Source organism: Xiphophorus maculatus, chromosome 20, assembly GCF_002775205.1.
Source record: "Xiphophorus maculatus strain JP 163 A chromosome 20, X_maculatus-5.0-male, whole genome shotgun sequence".
NCBI lineage: Eukaryota > Metazoa > Chordata > Actinopteri > Cyprinodontiformes > Poeciliidae > Xiphophorus > Xiphophorus maculatus.
The window spans coordinates 18,184,769-18,200,333 of record NC_036462.1 but is presented as its reverse complement, the minus strand read 5'-3'; the positions used below and the strand labels follow the sequence as shown (position 1 = coordinate 18,200,333).

Below are 15,565 nucleotides of genomic sequence, written 5' to 3'. Positions count from 1 at the left end.
TTTTGTGGTGCAGCATATTGTTTCTGTAAGGACACAAGAACTCCTGTTTAAGTAAACTAGCATTGACATTGCTAATTCAAAATGGCTCCCTGCAGGAAGGTTATAGGTTTTTAATTCTGTTCTTTCACCTTCTGATATTTTAGTTGTTAAAGAAAAGTTTTGCGCTATCAAAACTTGGTTTTGGCAGACTAAATACATACAAACACTTCAGATAGATTAATCTCTATTTTGTTCACAAGTGCAGAACATTTCAGAAATCTGCCAGTCAAATCAGAAGAGATCGTCTCAGTCAATTTGTCCAATGTTGTTTAGGCAAATTACAAAAAAAAAAAAAAAGCTCCATCAGTGGCTCTACAGTTGTAAAAAAATATTGAAGTTTATGACGACCCTGTGCAAGAAAACATTGAACAAATATGGTTTGGTGTGCAATAGTTGTGAGAAGAAAGATTCCTCTGTTGAAAATAAATATGAACGTACAGCTTAGGTTAGCAAGGCTACATCTGACTGAACCAAAGTAAAAATGCTTGAGGTTATTGCCAATGTGGCTTTTTTTTTAAAACTAAATTCGGATTATTATTAGCATAAACCCTCATAACAAGTGCCAAGCCTGGTTGTGGAGAAATAATGTTTGGGTTTGTTCTGGTGTTTGTTTTTGTAGATTTCACGTTAGATTCAAATATTTTTCAGACATTTTTATGTCCATTTCATTAAAAACACAACAAATTAATTCTTGTCTGTTGCCACAGATCAAAAGCTGAAGTTTCAGGTAAAGAAAACTAAAAGTTTGCTGCTCATCAACAGTAAATTGTGTTTTGATGCCTTTACCAGACAGCAGCACTATTAATGTGTGATTTTTCCTTTTGGTCATTTTCCAGTGGAGCAGATCCAGATGTCTAGTTTGAACAACAGAGATGGTTTGTTAAATATCTGCTTCTGCTAAAATGATGAATCTCAGAGTTATTCTGTCTCAGTGGAGACTGTCCTGCTGCTTCTTTCAATCATCTTATTAAAACATTTACAGGCAGGAAGTGATGATCCTGCAGCGCTGCTACCTGCAGCTGTAACTCTGAGTTTGTCTCTGTGAATGAAGTGTAATGATTACTGATTGGTGGTTTGGCCACTTGATGGCGCTGTTCTGTTGAATAAGGTTGAAACATGTTTCTGTAGAAACTGACATATTTGCAAAGGTACAAAGAATCACATGTTTTGTTAAGTATAAACGTAAAAATCTTAAAGTTGAACAATATCAGCTTAATATGTCACGCACTGTAAAAACAAAACTGAACAAAAGTTTTACAAAATGTTTCTTTGTTTTCACAGAGTGACGACTGAACAGAGGAGCCTCGTCCAACTAAACCGTAGTTATTGTTTTATCTTGTGTAATTTGCAAATCTGTGTTTTTAAATGAATGTCCCTTTGAGAATACCACAACAGCATTTTAATAACAAAGCTGTTTGAATTTACTCCATAGTATAAACCATGATTTAATATGTTTTCATTAAAAATATGTATAAATATCTGTTAAAAATGCCATGTTGAATAAAATGTAATTTGCTCAAAAATAATAATAAAAAATGTACAAACCAACACAAAGAGGAGAACGACTTCAAATTTAGTGTGTTACGTCTTTATTTTATGAATGTATTTTATAATTACATTTATGGCTCCTTTCTACTGCTGGATATGTTGATAATACATAAATAACCAAAATATAAATCATTTTCATTTTAGGTTTTTGACTTGAAAGAGCAACTCACCATTATATATAATGTGTTTTATTTTATCTATATATGTTTTTGCTCCATTATAAGGTATATTTTAGTTTATTACTTGATTACTTACTTTGTTGAGTTTAATGCTTGTAAATCATGTTATCAGTTTCAAATATTGTTCTATATAAATAAATTTTACGTTTGTTTTTATTCTGCTGTGTTTTATTCATGTTTGGCCTTTTTACAGGAACATCAGCGTTTGGTTTATAGAGGAACTGAACCTTTGATTACCTCATCTAGTCTTTACATGCAATCAAGTGAGCAACTGCAGAACAACTAAATGTTTGGAAAAGATTTAGGAAATATGTTTTATTTGAATTTAATCTGGAGCTGGAAATTTAACACCACCTCTGCATGTTTGAGGCTCATATGAAGCAAGCAGACAATATGCTATTGTGAGGAGGGCAATATATAATAAAATATCAACATGTTACTGAGACCATCTGTCTTTACCCAGTTCACATGGAGGCTGGTTCATATAAGACTGAATAGTTTAATTGATATATGATTGTGTTTTTGATATTTTTAGACTTGTGATCAGAAACCTGTCTGTGAGGACTTTTAATAGGAAACGACGATTTAAGCCACAAAACTTTATGTACTGAACTTCTAAAGTGACTCCATGCAGGCGATCCAGAACCGAAGCTTTGGACTTTAACTAAACATATGAAGTGTCAGTAAAATGATGATGATTGTGAAATGGTCTGTTCATGCTGTAGGTTTAGCTGATGTAAAATACTGATGAACGTTTTATTCTGTGGGTTTGTGTTCCTGTGGTCAGTAGGAGGATCCTCTACTGATCATGTGGTTTGTTTTAGCGACAACTTTTGAAACCAAATGTAGGTGATAGTGACAGTAGGAAGACATTCACTGCTTCATCATGGCTTTACAGCTGCTGATCTTCATCCTCCTCTGTAAGTTTAGTTTATTGTCATTGATTTTATGTTCCATTCTTTAATATAAAGTCTGAGTATTTATTTTTTGCTACAATGGTAATAAATTGTACTTTCCAGTCAGAAAAGACACAAATGTTGTTTCTTTGTCTCATTTTCTACAGATTTGACTCTTGAAACAAAAGCTGAAGGTTAGATTCAGTTAAATATCTATGTTGTAAATAAAATGTTTCTTTCCTGATTTATTAACTAAAGTTGATATTAAAAACACCTTTTGAACTTTCAGCTCTTCCTCAACCGAACCTAACTGTGGATAGACTTGTGATGACAGAAACTGATTCAGTCACATTAAGCTGTTCGGCTCCACCACATGTTTCTGTGTCTCGGTGTGATTTCTACATTCAAAACAAAGAAATGTTTTCAGACTCCTCCTGTGTGAAAACACTGACAGGATCTGAGATGCTGAGGATGTTAAGCAGAAAATCACCAGCTGATGTCAAAGTTAAATGTTTCTACGTTAAAAAGAATGATGCTCTCGATGCCCCATCATCAGACAGTGAATCAACAACCATCATCATAAACAGTGAGTCATCTGGCTATCAAAGATGGTAGCAACATTGATTATAAACATAATTCCTCCTTTATTTGCTTTTTGTTCATATTTTCAGATCTTCTTCCAGCCACACTGACAGCGAATCCTCTGGTGATCACAGAGTCAAACTCAGTCACTTTAACCTGTCAGCCTCCATCTTCTGTTCCTGTGTCTGATTGTTATTTCTACATTGGGAGAGAAAAAATACCACAAAGATTTTCTTGTCTGAAGACGATGACAGCAGCTGATCTCCTGTCTTTAACCAAACAAAGTTCACCAGCTAACATTGATGTAACATGTTATTACCTGAAATCACATCCATCTCCAAAGAGTAACCTGCTCTCCATCATCATACAGCGTGAGTAAATACAGCTGTGATGAACTATTACAGATTACTGTGATATTAAACTATTTATCTTGTTTATGTTTTTAGTTCATCCACCTGAACTGACTGTGAATCCACAGCAGATCACAGAGACAGACTCAGTCACAGTGAACTGTGGGACTCCTTCATCTGTCTCTGTGGAGAATTGTTTTTTATATTTCATAAACTCAAAGATGTCCAGAAGCATTTCCTGTAAGCAAACACTGACAGGAAGTGAGCTCATGATGATGACACATCAAACTTCACCTGCTGAGGTTGAACTAAAATGTTATTACATGGTGAAGCGTGGAGGAATGCATCAGTCTCCATATAGTAACACGTCTACAGTCTCCATCCACAGTAAGTTAACTCTCTCTATGATCAATGACCTCCATATATAAAATACTTGTTAGTCTGTCAATCATATGTTCTTAATATAATTTCGGCTTTATAAAGTTTTGTTTTTTGACCCTTGACAGAAAACAAAGGTCATATAAGTTTGGCATCACACATTTTATTTGTCACATACGTGTGAAAGGTCTAAATGTTTCCTTTGCCATTGCAGAAGTTCAGGAAACAGATTCAACCACATCTCAGAGAGTAACGACTGTCAGTGTGACTGCTGGTATTATCCGCTTTCTAACACCAATACAAGACATTAATAAACACATTTAATTATATTTACTATGTACTTTGACTTTATCCATCAGGTCAAACATTTAGGACAACAATAGAAACAGAAAGTCCATTTTCTTCTCCCCCATCATCAGTGAATCCTACATTATTTGTAGCAACAGGTCAGTCAAAACTTCAGAAACATCGTCAGCTTCAACCTTTGAACATGAAATTCATGGACAATTTTTTGTTTTTCATTGTTTTCTTCAGATCCAAGTGGAAGGACCACAGTCAACACAGTTTCTACTTTGTCAACGTCACCATCAGAGGCAACAGGTTATTTTATACACTTGGATCATTTTATAAAAATGTTTCATGATTTTGATACTTTTTTTTCTTTTGAAAACATTAACATGTAAAAACTGCTGTATGCAAACACTTGCTACAGCTTACACCGGAATATAGCAGAGACAAAGTTTCTTTTTCCTTTATAGATTTTTTGTTTTATGCTTTTCTGTCACATAAAAGTGTTTAGATCATCATATCATATATAGATATTTGAAACCAGATTTTTATGTAGACTTTTAAATAACAAAACTTTTTTACATTAGATTAACTTCTTATTGTGAAGTAGGATTTTCTGAAATACTTCCAAGTGTTAGATGCTAAAAAATAAAAACTGTATTACTATGAAAATGTTTTATTACTTTTTCCAGAGGAGCTTGCGAACATAATTTAGTATTTGACAGAATTACTTTTTAAACTGTATTGCTTAAATGATTGATCAAGGCTTTGTCAGATCTAAATGTTTCATTTTTCATTGCAGTTGTTGAGAATAAGGATTGGACCTTCACAGCTTTCCCTGCAACCACTGGTACGATCTGCCTCTGAACAACAGTTTTTCTTAATGGGAGCTTTACTTTTTGGTTTTTGCATAAGTTATGATCTGGAAAAGCTCTTTCTTCAAGGTTTATTCTGTTTTTGGTTTTCTGTCAAACCTAACTGAGATCATGAAAGAAAGTTTTTTCTATCACACATCAGTTACTGAAACCAGATGTTTGCATACATTATGAAAATACATTTTTCTCCTCTCTGTCTGGTTTTAAATCATGCTGATCTTTACCTGCCTTATGTATGTTAAGATTTTCAAATTATTTTGCCAGAAGGATGAGCCAGTAGGAAGTCAGAGGTTTTCTTGCATTAGTACTTGATAGAACTGAACTTACACTAAATTAATTTTGTGAAACATTATTGGTTTCCTTCCACAAACGTCCTGCAACAGTTTGTTGTATTTTTGGCCTATTACTCCTAACTATCTAATCTCTTTGCAAAAGCAATTACATACAAGTTAAATGAGTGAAAAAAATTTTTAATATGATTTTTAGCTCAAGGAAATGGCAGAGAATTGCTGTCGAGTTAGATTAGTTTCAGATTACTTGATTCCTGGCCACTAAATACAATGAAATGTTAAATGTGTATTGTTTTTCTTTCTCCTTTATGATACAGTCTTGCACGATTCCTTCTGTTTTCAGCTTGACATCAGTGCTGCTTTTAACGAAGGAAATTTTGTATTTGCTTAATGCCACATGCAGAGCAACAACAATTACGAATAAAATTAGTATGTTGCTAACAATAACTTCTTTCTACAAATTATGCTTTTTGTATTTTGAACTACCTCAGGTTGACATAATATATTTTACGTTGTGCTTCCAGATGAAGCTTGGTGTACTAAAATGTCGTGTCTGTAATGTTTTGTTTTGACCATTAAGGAAGTGAAACTGATTCACTGTGGTTTTTGTTTCCCCAGCAGCAGATCAGAAACTTTCTGTCAAAACTAAATGGATGTTTGTAGCTGTACCTGGTTCTGGAGTAGTTGTGGGAGTAGTTTTACTTGTGGGACTTCTCTGTTCCAGATGGAGAAGTGGTGAGTAGAGTCGCCTGAGAACATGAAAGTGTTTCTGTAGCTTTAAACTTCCCACCCATTTCAGTACTTTACATCATTCAGTTACATATTTGACAGTTTCTACCCATCATGGACATAAATGTCATACTAGTTCAAGGTGCTTATAAAGAATTATATGTCAAACAACAAATTTGACTGTTCAAGCTTTATTCTTTTGTGGATTTTATCTAATCCTCACAAAGTCAAAACTATACATACTGTAACACTTTCCTTTGTGAAGGCCTGGCCAAGATGTTAGATTGTTTCTTGATGCATGTTTGATTCTTTTTTATAAAAAATAGTAGATGTAATTGAAATTGGTTGATTTTTGTGGTGCATGCATTTAAACACAGTCCACCCATTTCTAGAGCGATCAAGCTTACCTAAAGCCTAATGTTACCCCGACAGCAGTTTTGATGTGTTGATTAAAGGGGAAGTTTATGAGTTTGTAGCTTTTTTTTCTCCATCTAAGTTATGCATCCACTTTAGCACGATAACGCCTTTATCATATTACAGTTGGCTTGGAAAGCTCAGGCCTGGAAGCCTAAGCTCAACGTCTCCTAATATACTTCTTGTCATTATGGACACAAAGCTCACTACTCCTCTAATCAGAAACTTTTTTTCCCAGAAGGTATTTGGTTTGTCACAGCTGCACGTCTCAGTTGAGCTTTGAGTTTTGTAGCAGAGGCATGTTTCTTGGTTGGTGCTTTTCTAGTAAATAGCTCTTAAAAACTGTCTTTGCCGTGAGACCTTAATGGTCACGAGTTTTTAGCTAAGGATAGGATTCTCCCTTACTGGTTTTTAATTGTTCCTGACATTTGCTTTCATTAGAGAGGGAAAATTTGGTCCAGAAACATAAACACATGTTGGTGTTTTAATAAGGCAATAATTCAGTCTAAAACAGTTTTTGAAGGTTTAAGGATAGTCCTGCTAAGCCTTGACCTTCATCCTACTAAAGATGTTTTGGCTTTGTTTGACAAGTTTAAATTAACTCCACTATTTCTGATAAAAAAGAAAGACATAAATCAGACAGAATTATGTGAGAAGCTTTTTCAATGCTACAAACTGTGTGGAACATAAATATCAGTTTATGTTCATGTTTATATTTAAACTGCTACGTAAAATTTTTACCTATAGTTGATTTAAACATATTATATATATGTTTATATTGCGTATCATTCTTGATTTTATAATTCACTGAACTTGTTTAATTTTCACTCTAACCTGGAAAAAAGCAGTTAAAAAAGTAAAAATCCTTAAAAAATATGACATCTATGCTCATGATGGTATAAATCTCTGGTTATAGCATCCAGGTGATTGAGATCAGTGTCAGATTTTAATTTTTTTTGTTTAATTCTTTCCAATATTACATTTTTATGTGCTTTAAAACAGCGCTGTAACATTTTAATAAAGTAATAGTTCAGGTCATGTCAATTTATTAAGATCTTTTATTTTCCGTCTAGAGTAAAGACACATCATAAAAGTACTTCTTTTCACACATATCATGTGTTGACTGTGTTTTCAATTCTTCTTTTCTCCTTCACTTTTCTTGTCAGATAAAAAAACTTACGCGAGGTAAGGTGTTTTTCTTCTCATTTTAACCGGAATCAGGTTGATCTGTTAGATTAAAAGGTTTATCTTATTTGATAAGATAAGATTGCAGTTCACTACAGGGAGCTTTATTGCTCTATGTAACCGTGAAATAAATTAGTGCTGTAATATTTCCACTGTGGATTTTGCTCAGGATGAAAACTATCTAATAGATAAACTATTTATACATTTAAAAAGTGTGATTACACAATTGCAACATGTTATAAGTTGCACAAAATATTCATTTGTTTTATTGCATCATCTTGATTTTTATTCCAGATCACGAGTCAGAAATAATGGTAATGTAAATATCCATTAATCTGGTTTTGCAACATGTGTTTACATATTCTGCATTTATAGTTTACATGCTTTTTTTTCCATTTTTGTTCCAGATAACTTTATAGGAATGAGGAATGTTACTAATGGAGGACTGGTAACTTTTTGTAAAATGTGTACATCATGCAGTCTAAAGGAAAAGAGAAGTTCATTTATTTTAACTCTATGTTTTTTCTTTTCATTCACTTATATAAAAGTTACCTGTTGGGAATGAAGATGGTTACCACACAGTCACCTTCGTTAATGCAGACGACTCTGCAACCGGTGAGCTGCTTGTTAATCTATTAGTTGATGTTCAGTTTGTTATTAGCTTTTGGAAGAAAAACCTCAAAACTTTTACTGTTATTTGATGAGTTTGTAGTTGCAAAATTGGGATTTAACATGCAAAAGTTGATCGTGAGATTACATTGTTTATTTAATTATTTTGCACATTTTCAGTATCAGGCACACTAATAATCAAAGTACCTAAAAAGCAGAAGTGAGACGTGTTTTAAAACTGAGAAATGACGTGAATACACAAGGCAACATAACTAATGTACTTAATTTGTCATGTTTTCCCAGAATCCATTGCGATAAACACACAGAACTCTCAAAATGAAAATGTAAGTAAGATGCAACAGTTTTCCAGAAGTGAACACGTTTACTCTAAAAACAAAGAATGTAAAAAAATAAATAATGTTTATTTTCTTCTTTATCAAGCATGATGTTTACCACGTTTACGCCACCATCCCTGATGAACCAGAAGAAGCTACCATAGCCAAGCAGCTGTACTACACCCTACAAGCTCACTGAAAAACAGCTTCTGTTTAAAGATGCGTTAAAAATATCCACTAAATGTACAGCTATAGATTATGTTTTTATAGATATTTTTTATTATTATCATTTCATTATTGTCTGTCCTCTCCTTTCTGGATTATATTTACTTTTCATTACTCAGTGTTGTGAAAAAGCATTTTATCCGTTCTTCAGCTGTTTTCCTTTTGTGACAAAATTAAATGTTTAAAAATGTTACAATTTTATGTATTTTTTTAATTTTTGTTTTGGGGGAGTATGTCTATGTCAGTCTTGCACATCTGGAGACTAAAGATTAAATTAAGAACATCTGGAAACTTAAAATTATTCCAAAGAATCTCATTTAAATTTAAGTCTAAACTTTAACTAGGACATTTTAAACAGCAGCTCCATTGCAGTTCTGCTTGTGTGGTTCTGGTTGTCCAGTATTAAGCCTCATAACCTTTAGCAGGTTTTCTGCCAGTGTTGTTTTGTATTTGCCTCCATAAAAAGCAGCTTCCCTCTTCTGAATAAAACCATCCTCACAGCCTGATGCTGCTCCTTCCATGTGTCAGTTAGTTGGTTTTCTGGGTCATGTGCAATGTTTGTTTTCTGTGAAATTATTTAGGGGTCTCTTCAGGTGTTTTGTTAACTGTGAACGTTTGTATCATTGTCCTTTCATTTTGCAATTTTGAGCCACTTTGTTATGGTCGAAATCTATGGAAACAGATTTGTGCCAACAATACCACACACAATGTTTTACTTCTGAAATGCTTCTTTTGTTTCCTTAATTTTAGTTTTTATCCTGTCAGACTAAATGTCAGCATCTTTGTTGACTTATTGTCATTTTCTTGATATACTAAAATAAATTTCTAAATGTTTTTGACAATGGATGTTAATTTTCTCTCCACTTCAATCTGTTAAAGTTTAGGGAGACGTTTTTATTTTGTTTTGAACTTTTCCATTTAAAAAATTTTTTTTTTGGTATTTGACTCGCCATGTGGAGATAATTTCAGTCAAACATGATGTATTCTTACACTAAAATAATCTATGGTGCCTCTAAATTCTAATATTTTACATAATTGAATGTACTAAACAATATTTTTACCGTTACAAGATCCTAATTTTGATTGAATACAATGTGAGATAACCATCAACAAATGACATTTTTCTCTTTATCATGACAAATATTATCTGAAATTATCATATTCAGAATCAGAAAAGCCGAAATGAAAACTTAACCCACCACAAATATACTGATTAAACTGAATTACACAGTTTTGCCAGAGGGTGGCAGTGTTGGTGATTTATTGTTTTAATTCACTTGAAGAAGGAAAAGAGAGAATCATATCAACTGAGATAAACAACCTGAAGAGGAAAAAAGAGAGAGAGCTTCTTTTTAAATTGATCTGGAAAGTTATCCATCCATCCATTGATTTCTGCTTATTTAAGTTTGCCATTAGTATTTTACATTATTTTTGATGCAATGCACAGATATTATGGGAATTGTTTGAAATTGCAATTTATTGAGCCTGTTTTAGTTGTTTGCTGTTCAGAATGTTTTCCTCCTCTGTTACAAAGTCTGGTTATGAATCGTAACTTGAACAACATTAAATAAGACAATAGAGTCTCATCTGCTCATGTTTGCACAGTTAGTTTCCGCTGAGGTCAGCAGCACCTGAATGTGGGAGACTTTTATAGAATGAACTCTCAGTTTTATGTGGGTTCTCAAATGCTGTTAACATATTTTGACGTTTGATGTGGTTTTCCTGTTTAGAGCAATGAAGTGTGTGAAATAAACATGTGACCCTCACAGTCTCTTCTCTGCTCACTGGTGTTTGAAGGACTTTTCTCCATCATGGCAAAAAGCGAGTTTTTCATCATCCTTATCTGTAAGTTGTCGTTTATATTCTGTTATCAGTCTAGATTTGGAAAATGTATATATTCTGAATTTCTTTACACTTAAACATTTTGCTGAACTTTTATTTTAATCTTCCCTGTAGGCTCCATTCATGGGTTCTGGACTGAAGGTCAGAGATAAAACCCCCCATAAATGATCAAAGTCACATGACATTATTCCCTTTTTATATTTGATTTAATGTTTCATCTTTCAGGTTTTCCTCCACTTAAGCTAACAGCGAGTCGGTCAGAGATCATAGAGACAGCCTCAGTTACTCTGACCTGTGAGGGTCATCGTAGTTCACGCTGTTTTTTATACACTAAAAGTGGAGGAACGAATCAGGACTTCTCATGTAACCAGACGTTTACTGGAACTGAGCTGCTGCAGATGGCAAAATGTTCTCCACCCGCTAACGTTGCATTGAGTTGCTGCATCCCGGATCGGTCTGAATCATGTTCTCATTACAGTGACTTGCTGTCTGTCAACATCCAAAGTGAGTAACTTTACCTTTCAATTTTCTGACCAGGGGTTACTTTTGCTGTGCTAAGTCAAGTTACTTGATATAATTAAAATTAGCAAACAATGCCAGATTTAATGTTCAGGCCATTTTGACAAAATATGTCTGGTATTGATTTTCCAGATTCATTCTCTATTATCATAATAATTTACATTTTGCCATTTTAGAACCACAAACTTTCATATGTATTTATTTTATTGTGATTTACCACTTTTATGGCTGTAAAAGCTCCGGCCCCTGCAGATTACTTCTGCTGCATCGATAGGAAGCCACCTGTGAAACAAGTCCAGTGTTATTTGTGTAATCTGACTTCACTGTTACTTAGATTATAACAAAGTCACAGCTGCACTCAAGCCTCACATTACCAAGTTCAATGCAAACACTTGACTGCAGTGAACCAAGATGGATGTCAGAGTTTAGAGACGTTTTAGAGATGTTTCCTTTTTTTAATTTGCAGCTCTTCCTGCACCTGAATTTACGGTGAACCCAGCAGTGACCGCAGAAACGGACACTATCTCACTGACCTGTGTGGCTCCTTCCTCTGTTTCCGTCTCTACGTGTTATTTATAGATTCTGGTTAAATCAAGAGGATTTCAGAGAAACAGTTCCTGTCATCAGACACTTAGAGGAACTGAACTCCTGGAAATGGTAAACATGGCAAATCGAAAACTTCCTGCTGAGGTTAAAGTGAACTGTCAGTACATGGCTGAGCCCGGACAGGTGCTTTCTCAATATGGGAATCCATCATCCATCCTCATTCAAGGTAAGTCACCATCTGCTGATCATTGATTGTTGTATCCCAACATAATGATACTACAAAAATATATTCTGCTGTAATTATTTGTTTCAGATAAACCAGAGAAAAAAAAATATTTTACAACCTTCAATCCCAGCAGAACTTCAACTGGACCCACAAGCAGATCAGGTGTCCCACTTTCACCTCTCCTCTCCTTTCATGCTTTTATGAATAATGATAGATTTTATTTTTTTAATTACTTTATTGCATTAAATCTAGAAATATAATAAAAGTAAATAATATCCTCGTTCATGTGATGTTTTTTTTTATCTCCTTTTAGAACCAAACAATAATCCGACTGATCACTTTACTGTAGATAAAGTCTCTGACAAAACAAGTTCATCTGCACCATTGCCGGGTAAATATGTGTTCACATAAACTTCAGAACATGAACTGAAACTTTACCAGTTTATTAAACTGGGTTTGAATTAAATTTTAATGGCAGTCAATTTTCTTCCCTTTTTACATTTATGTTGTCTTTTAGCATAAACATTGTAATTAAGACTGTTGTAATAGAATATTCTAGTGATCGAGTACTCTATCGATTATTGCTACGATTAATCGAGTAATCGGAAAAATCGGAGTCTTTTGCTTCGAACTGCCCACCAGTTCAGGAGAAAGTCTGTCGTACTCCAAGCATGGCGCCAGTCAATTCAAGAATTTTTAATGGTCCCCAAAAAATTATAGAAACACAGAAAATTGGACGTTATGCTGCTTCTAGCACTTAGCAACAACTCATAGGCGGAAGTGAGCACGCGCTGTTCATGCTGTACGTATTTTGTCTAGTTTGACTTATTTTGACTGTGTATCTCTTCAACAGATTGGATGTGGATTCTGAAAATATCGTTTGTGGCTTTGACTGGTTTAGGATCAGTCCTCGGCATTATTTTGCTGGTTTTTACATTTGTGATCCGCCAGAGAGCTGGTGAGAAAATATTTCTTTTACATCATACCTACAGGTTTGCTTGGATATACACAATACACCATTTTCAGTTTTTATGTTAAGCTAATTTTCATGTAGAGACACAATTTCAAACACAAATCCAGAAATTACAGATTAAATAAAATGTAAGTCGATGCCACTAATGTGAAAAGTATGTTTTTCGCTTCTTAGCCAGAATTTTGCATCCCACAGATGATAACTCACAAATCAGTAAATTAATTACAGATACTTCTGATCTTAACTTTTCATGTAAAGAATTAGCTTCCTCCTCTTCATCCTCTCCATCAACATGGAGTGGACCAGAGAACTGTGGACAAGATACTAAATCTCCTCAAGGCTGAAAATAGCAAAATAATCAGAAAAATACCTGGTGACCACGTAACCACTGTCGGTAGGATTGTTCACTAAATCATTCGTCTCCCTCTGCCTGGACCTTAATGCATGTTTCCTCATCATGGGGCAAAAAGTGACGGATCAGTTCTAAACTAAACCAGAGGATCTGGTGGGACAATATTTAAAGACGAGACAATGCCACGTAATGAATTGAAGATACGCAGTCCACGACATGTACAGGTTGGTCTCTGATGCTGAATGTGATCTATCATGACCACATGTTGCGTGGCAGCATCATGCTGTGGGACACATTTTCTGATAAGTGTACAGGACAATTTCAGAACAGTGAGAGACCAAAGAGCATCGCAGTGTGTTTTATCAAATCCTGGATGATTATTCAGATTTCTGAAGACTGGTCATGGACTGGTCTTTAACTCAAGTCTTAGAGAAAATGTTTGATTTGGGCTGAGATTGAGTTGCCAAGCAAATTTAGAGATTTTCTGTGAAACCTGTAAATCTGGTGACCAACTACAGAAAATGTCTCATCCCTCTGATTGTTGAAAAAAGTTTCTGCATCAAGTTCCATGTCCTTTTTTGCTATAATTTAAGAACAAGTAAATTACAATCTCTTTTCATAGGGAAAAAATAATCATTTTATATCTCTGACTCAACATGTTATGTTTGCAGATAATGAGTAAGTTTTCATTTTTGTGTTCTTGTTTTACGCTTTGTAGATGACCAAAAGGACACAAGAGAACCAGGAAAAGTGGTAATTAAATAACGTTATATTATCCAAATGAAATATATGTATATATACTTGAGAGTATCAGAAAATGGTCACAACAAAAATATCCTCTGTTCTGGTGTCCAAATCATTCAGTTTTAGACTCAGCTGTTCAAAGAGCTTCATTCAAGACTTTTTGGTTTTTGTTCTGGACTTCCATGTTTCAAATGTTTCCTCAGGCAACTCAATAAAAGCCTCTAAAAACTAAATATATTAGCTGTAAACATGGCAAAGCTTCTTAAAGTGCTGAGTAATCATGTATTCATCAAGTGCACCTGCTACAAAAACCACATGTGATTTTAGCCAATTTAAGTCAGAATAAATGTGGGGGTCACCTAATGGATTACACAACAGAAGTTATATTTTTTTCTTACCTGTTGATGAAAAAAAAAAAACATTTCCATTTTTTTGTTTGATTTAATCCAGATTTAATTTTAAAGTATTGTTTAAATTTCTATTTAAAACACACCAGAGCTAAAATTGTTGAAAAACACACAGCCTACAGCAGCATATAGTATTTGTTTTCCAAATGAGTGTATTCTCATCTGTTAGTTAAAATATTTCACCTCATGGTTATTCAGCAGCTGCATTCCTATCAGCTGAGTTAACCTGTATGCTCGCCACAATTTCCCTTTTCCATTAATACAGAACCAGAGACTTCTTGTGTGTGCAGTTTCCTCTTCATATATTTATTACTAACTATTCTATTTTCTTTCAATTAATAAAAAAGGTACCTTCACGTAATTTTGAACCTTACCTGATAACCCACATAGTGGATTCTTCTTGTGATGGTGAGATGTTTTTTTTACTTTGTTTTTCCAAAAGTGGGATGTAAATCGTGTTTTTCTGCATCACCCTCAGTAGTTATTGGCATTTCTGGCAAATGTCTAAAAAAGCCCAGTTTTAATAGGAGTACAAAAAAATCCCACATGAGTAAATAGATGGCTTTATTTGGTTATAATATTTGTAATCAGATTACAAATATGATTACTGCAATAATGTTTTAAGACTTTTTAAACATCCTACATAACCAGGGGAGCCAATCTGGCGGGTGATTATCATTTTTATTTTATTGATTTTGCTAAAGAATGCAACATAATTAAATCAAATGCAATATTTTTCTTTTGCAAATAGTCGATATTTAAAAAACTTCCTTAAAAATATTTATTTTTGTTACAGACCTGGAAATGCAAATCATGCAAGGAACCAAAAATGATGATGTAAGTCTGACTCAGCAGATTATCTGCAGTTCATCCTGAAGCTGATGCTTTTATTTTCTCCTTGCAGCCTGACAACCTTTACCACATTTACTCCACCATCCCTGGTTAGCCTGAGGGTCCAAGCTAGATGTCCCATGATGATTTGTTGAAACAAAAGGTTTTCCTTGTAATTCTTGTTCAACTGTAATGTCTTGTTT

At 34.1% G+C, this 15,565-nt stretch overlaps 1 protein-coding gene across 2 annotated transcripts; it reads left to right on the top strand.

The window, feature by feature from the left end:
* Positions 1–2,576: 2,576 nt before the first annotated feature.
* On the top strand, positions 2,577–9,693 carry LOC111605824. 2 transcript variants are annotated; one of them, XM_023324679.1, is made up of 16 exons: positions 2,577–2,686; positions 2,830–2,856; positions 2,952–3,248; positions 3,334–3,615; positions 3,691–3,981; positions 4,187–4,246; positions 4,332–4,418; positions 4,507–4,572; positions 5,063–5,110; positions 6,047–6,160; positions 7,735–7,753; positions 8,048–8,067; positions 8,161–8,201; positions 8,302–8,368; positions 8,666–8,706; positions 8,804–9,693. In XM_023324679.1, the coding sequence occupies exons 1-16, from the start codon at positions 2,653–2,655 to the stop codon at positions 8,894–8,896; spliced, it is 1,587 nt and encodes a 528-aa protein (XP_023180447.1). In that variant the 5' UTR covers positions 2,577–2,652; the 3' UTR covers positions 8,897–9,693. The 2 variants fall into 2 exon arrangements, with proteins under 2 accessions (XP_023180447.1, XP_023180446.1); XM_023324678.1 differs by having other exon boundaries at positions 6,044–6,160.
* The last annotated feature ends 5,872 nt before the right edge of the window (positions 9,694–15,565 follow it).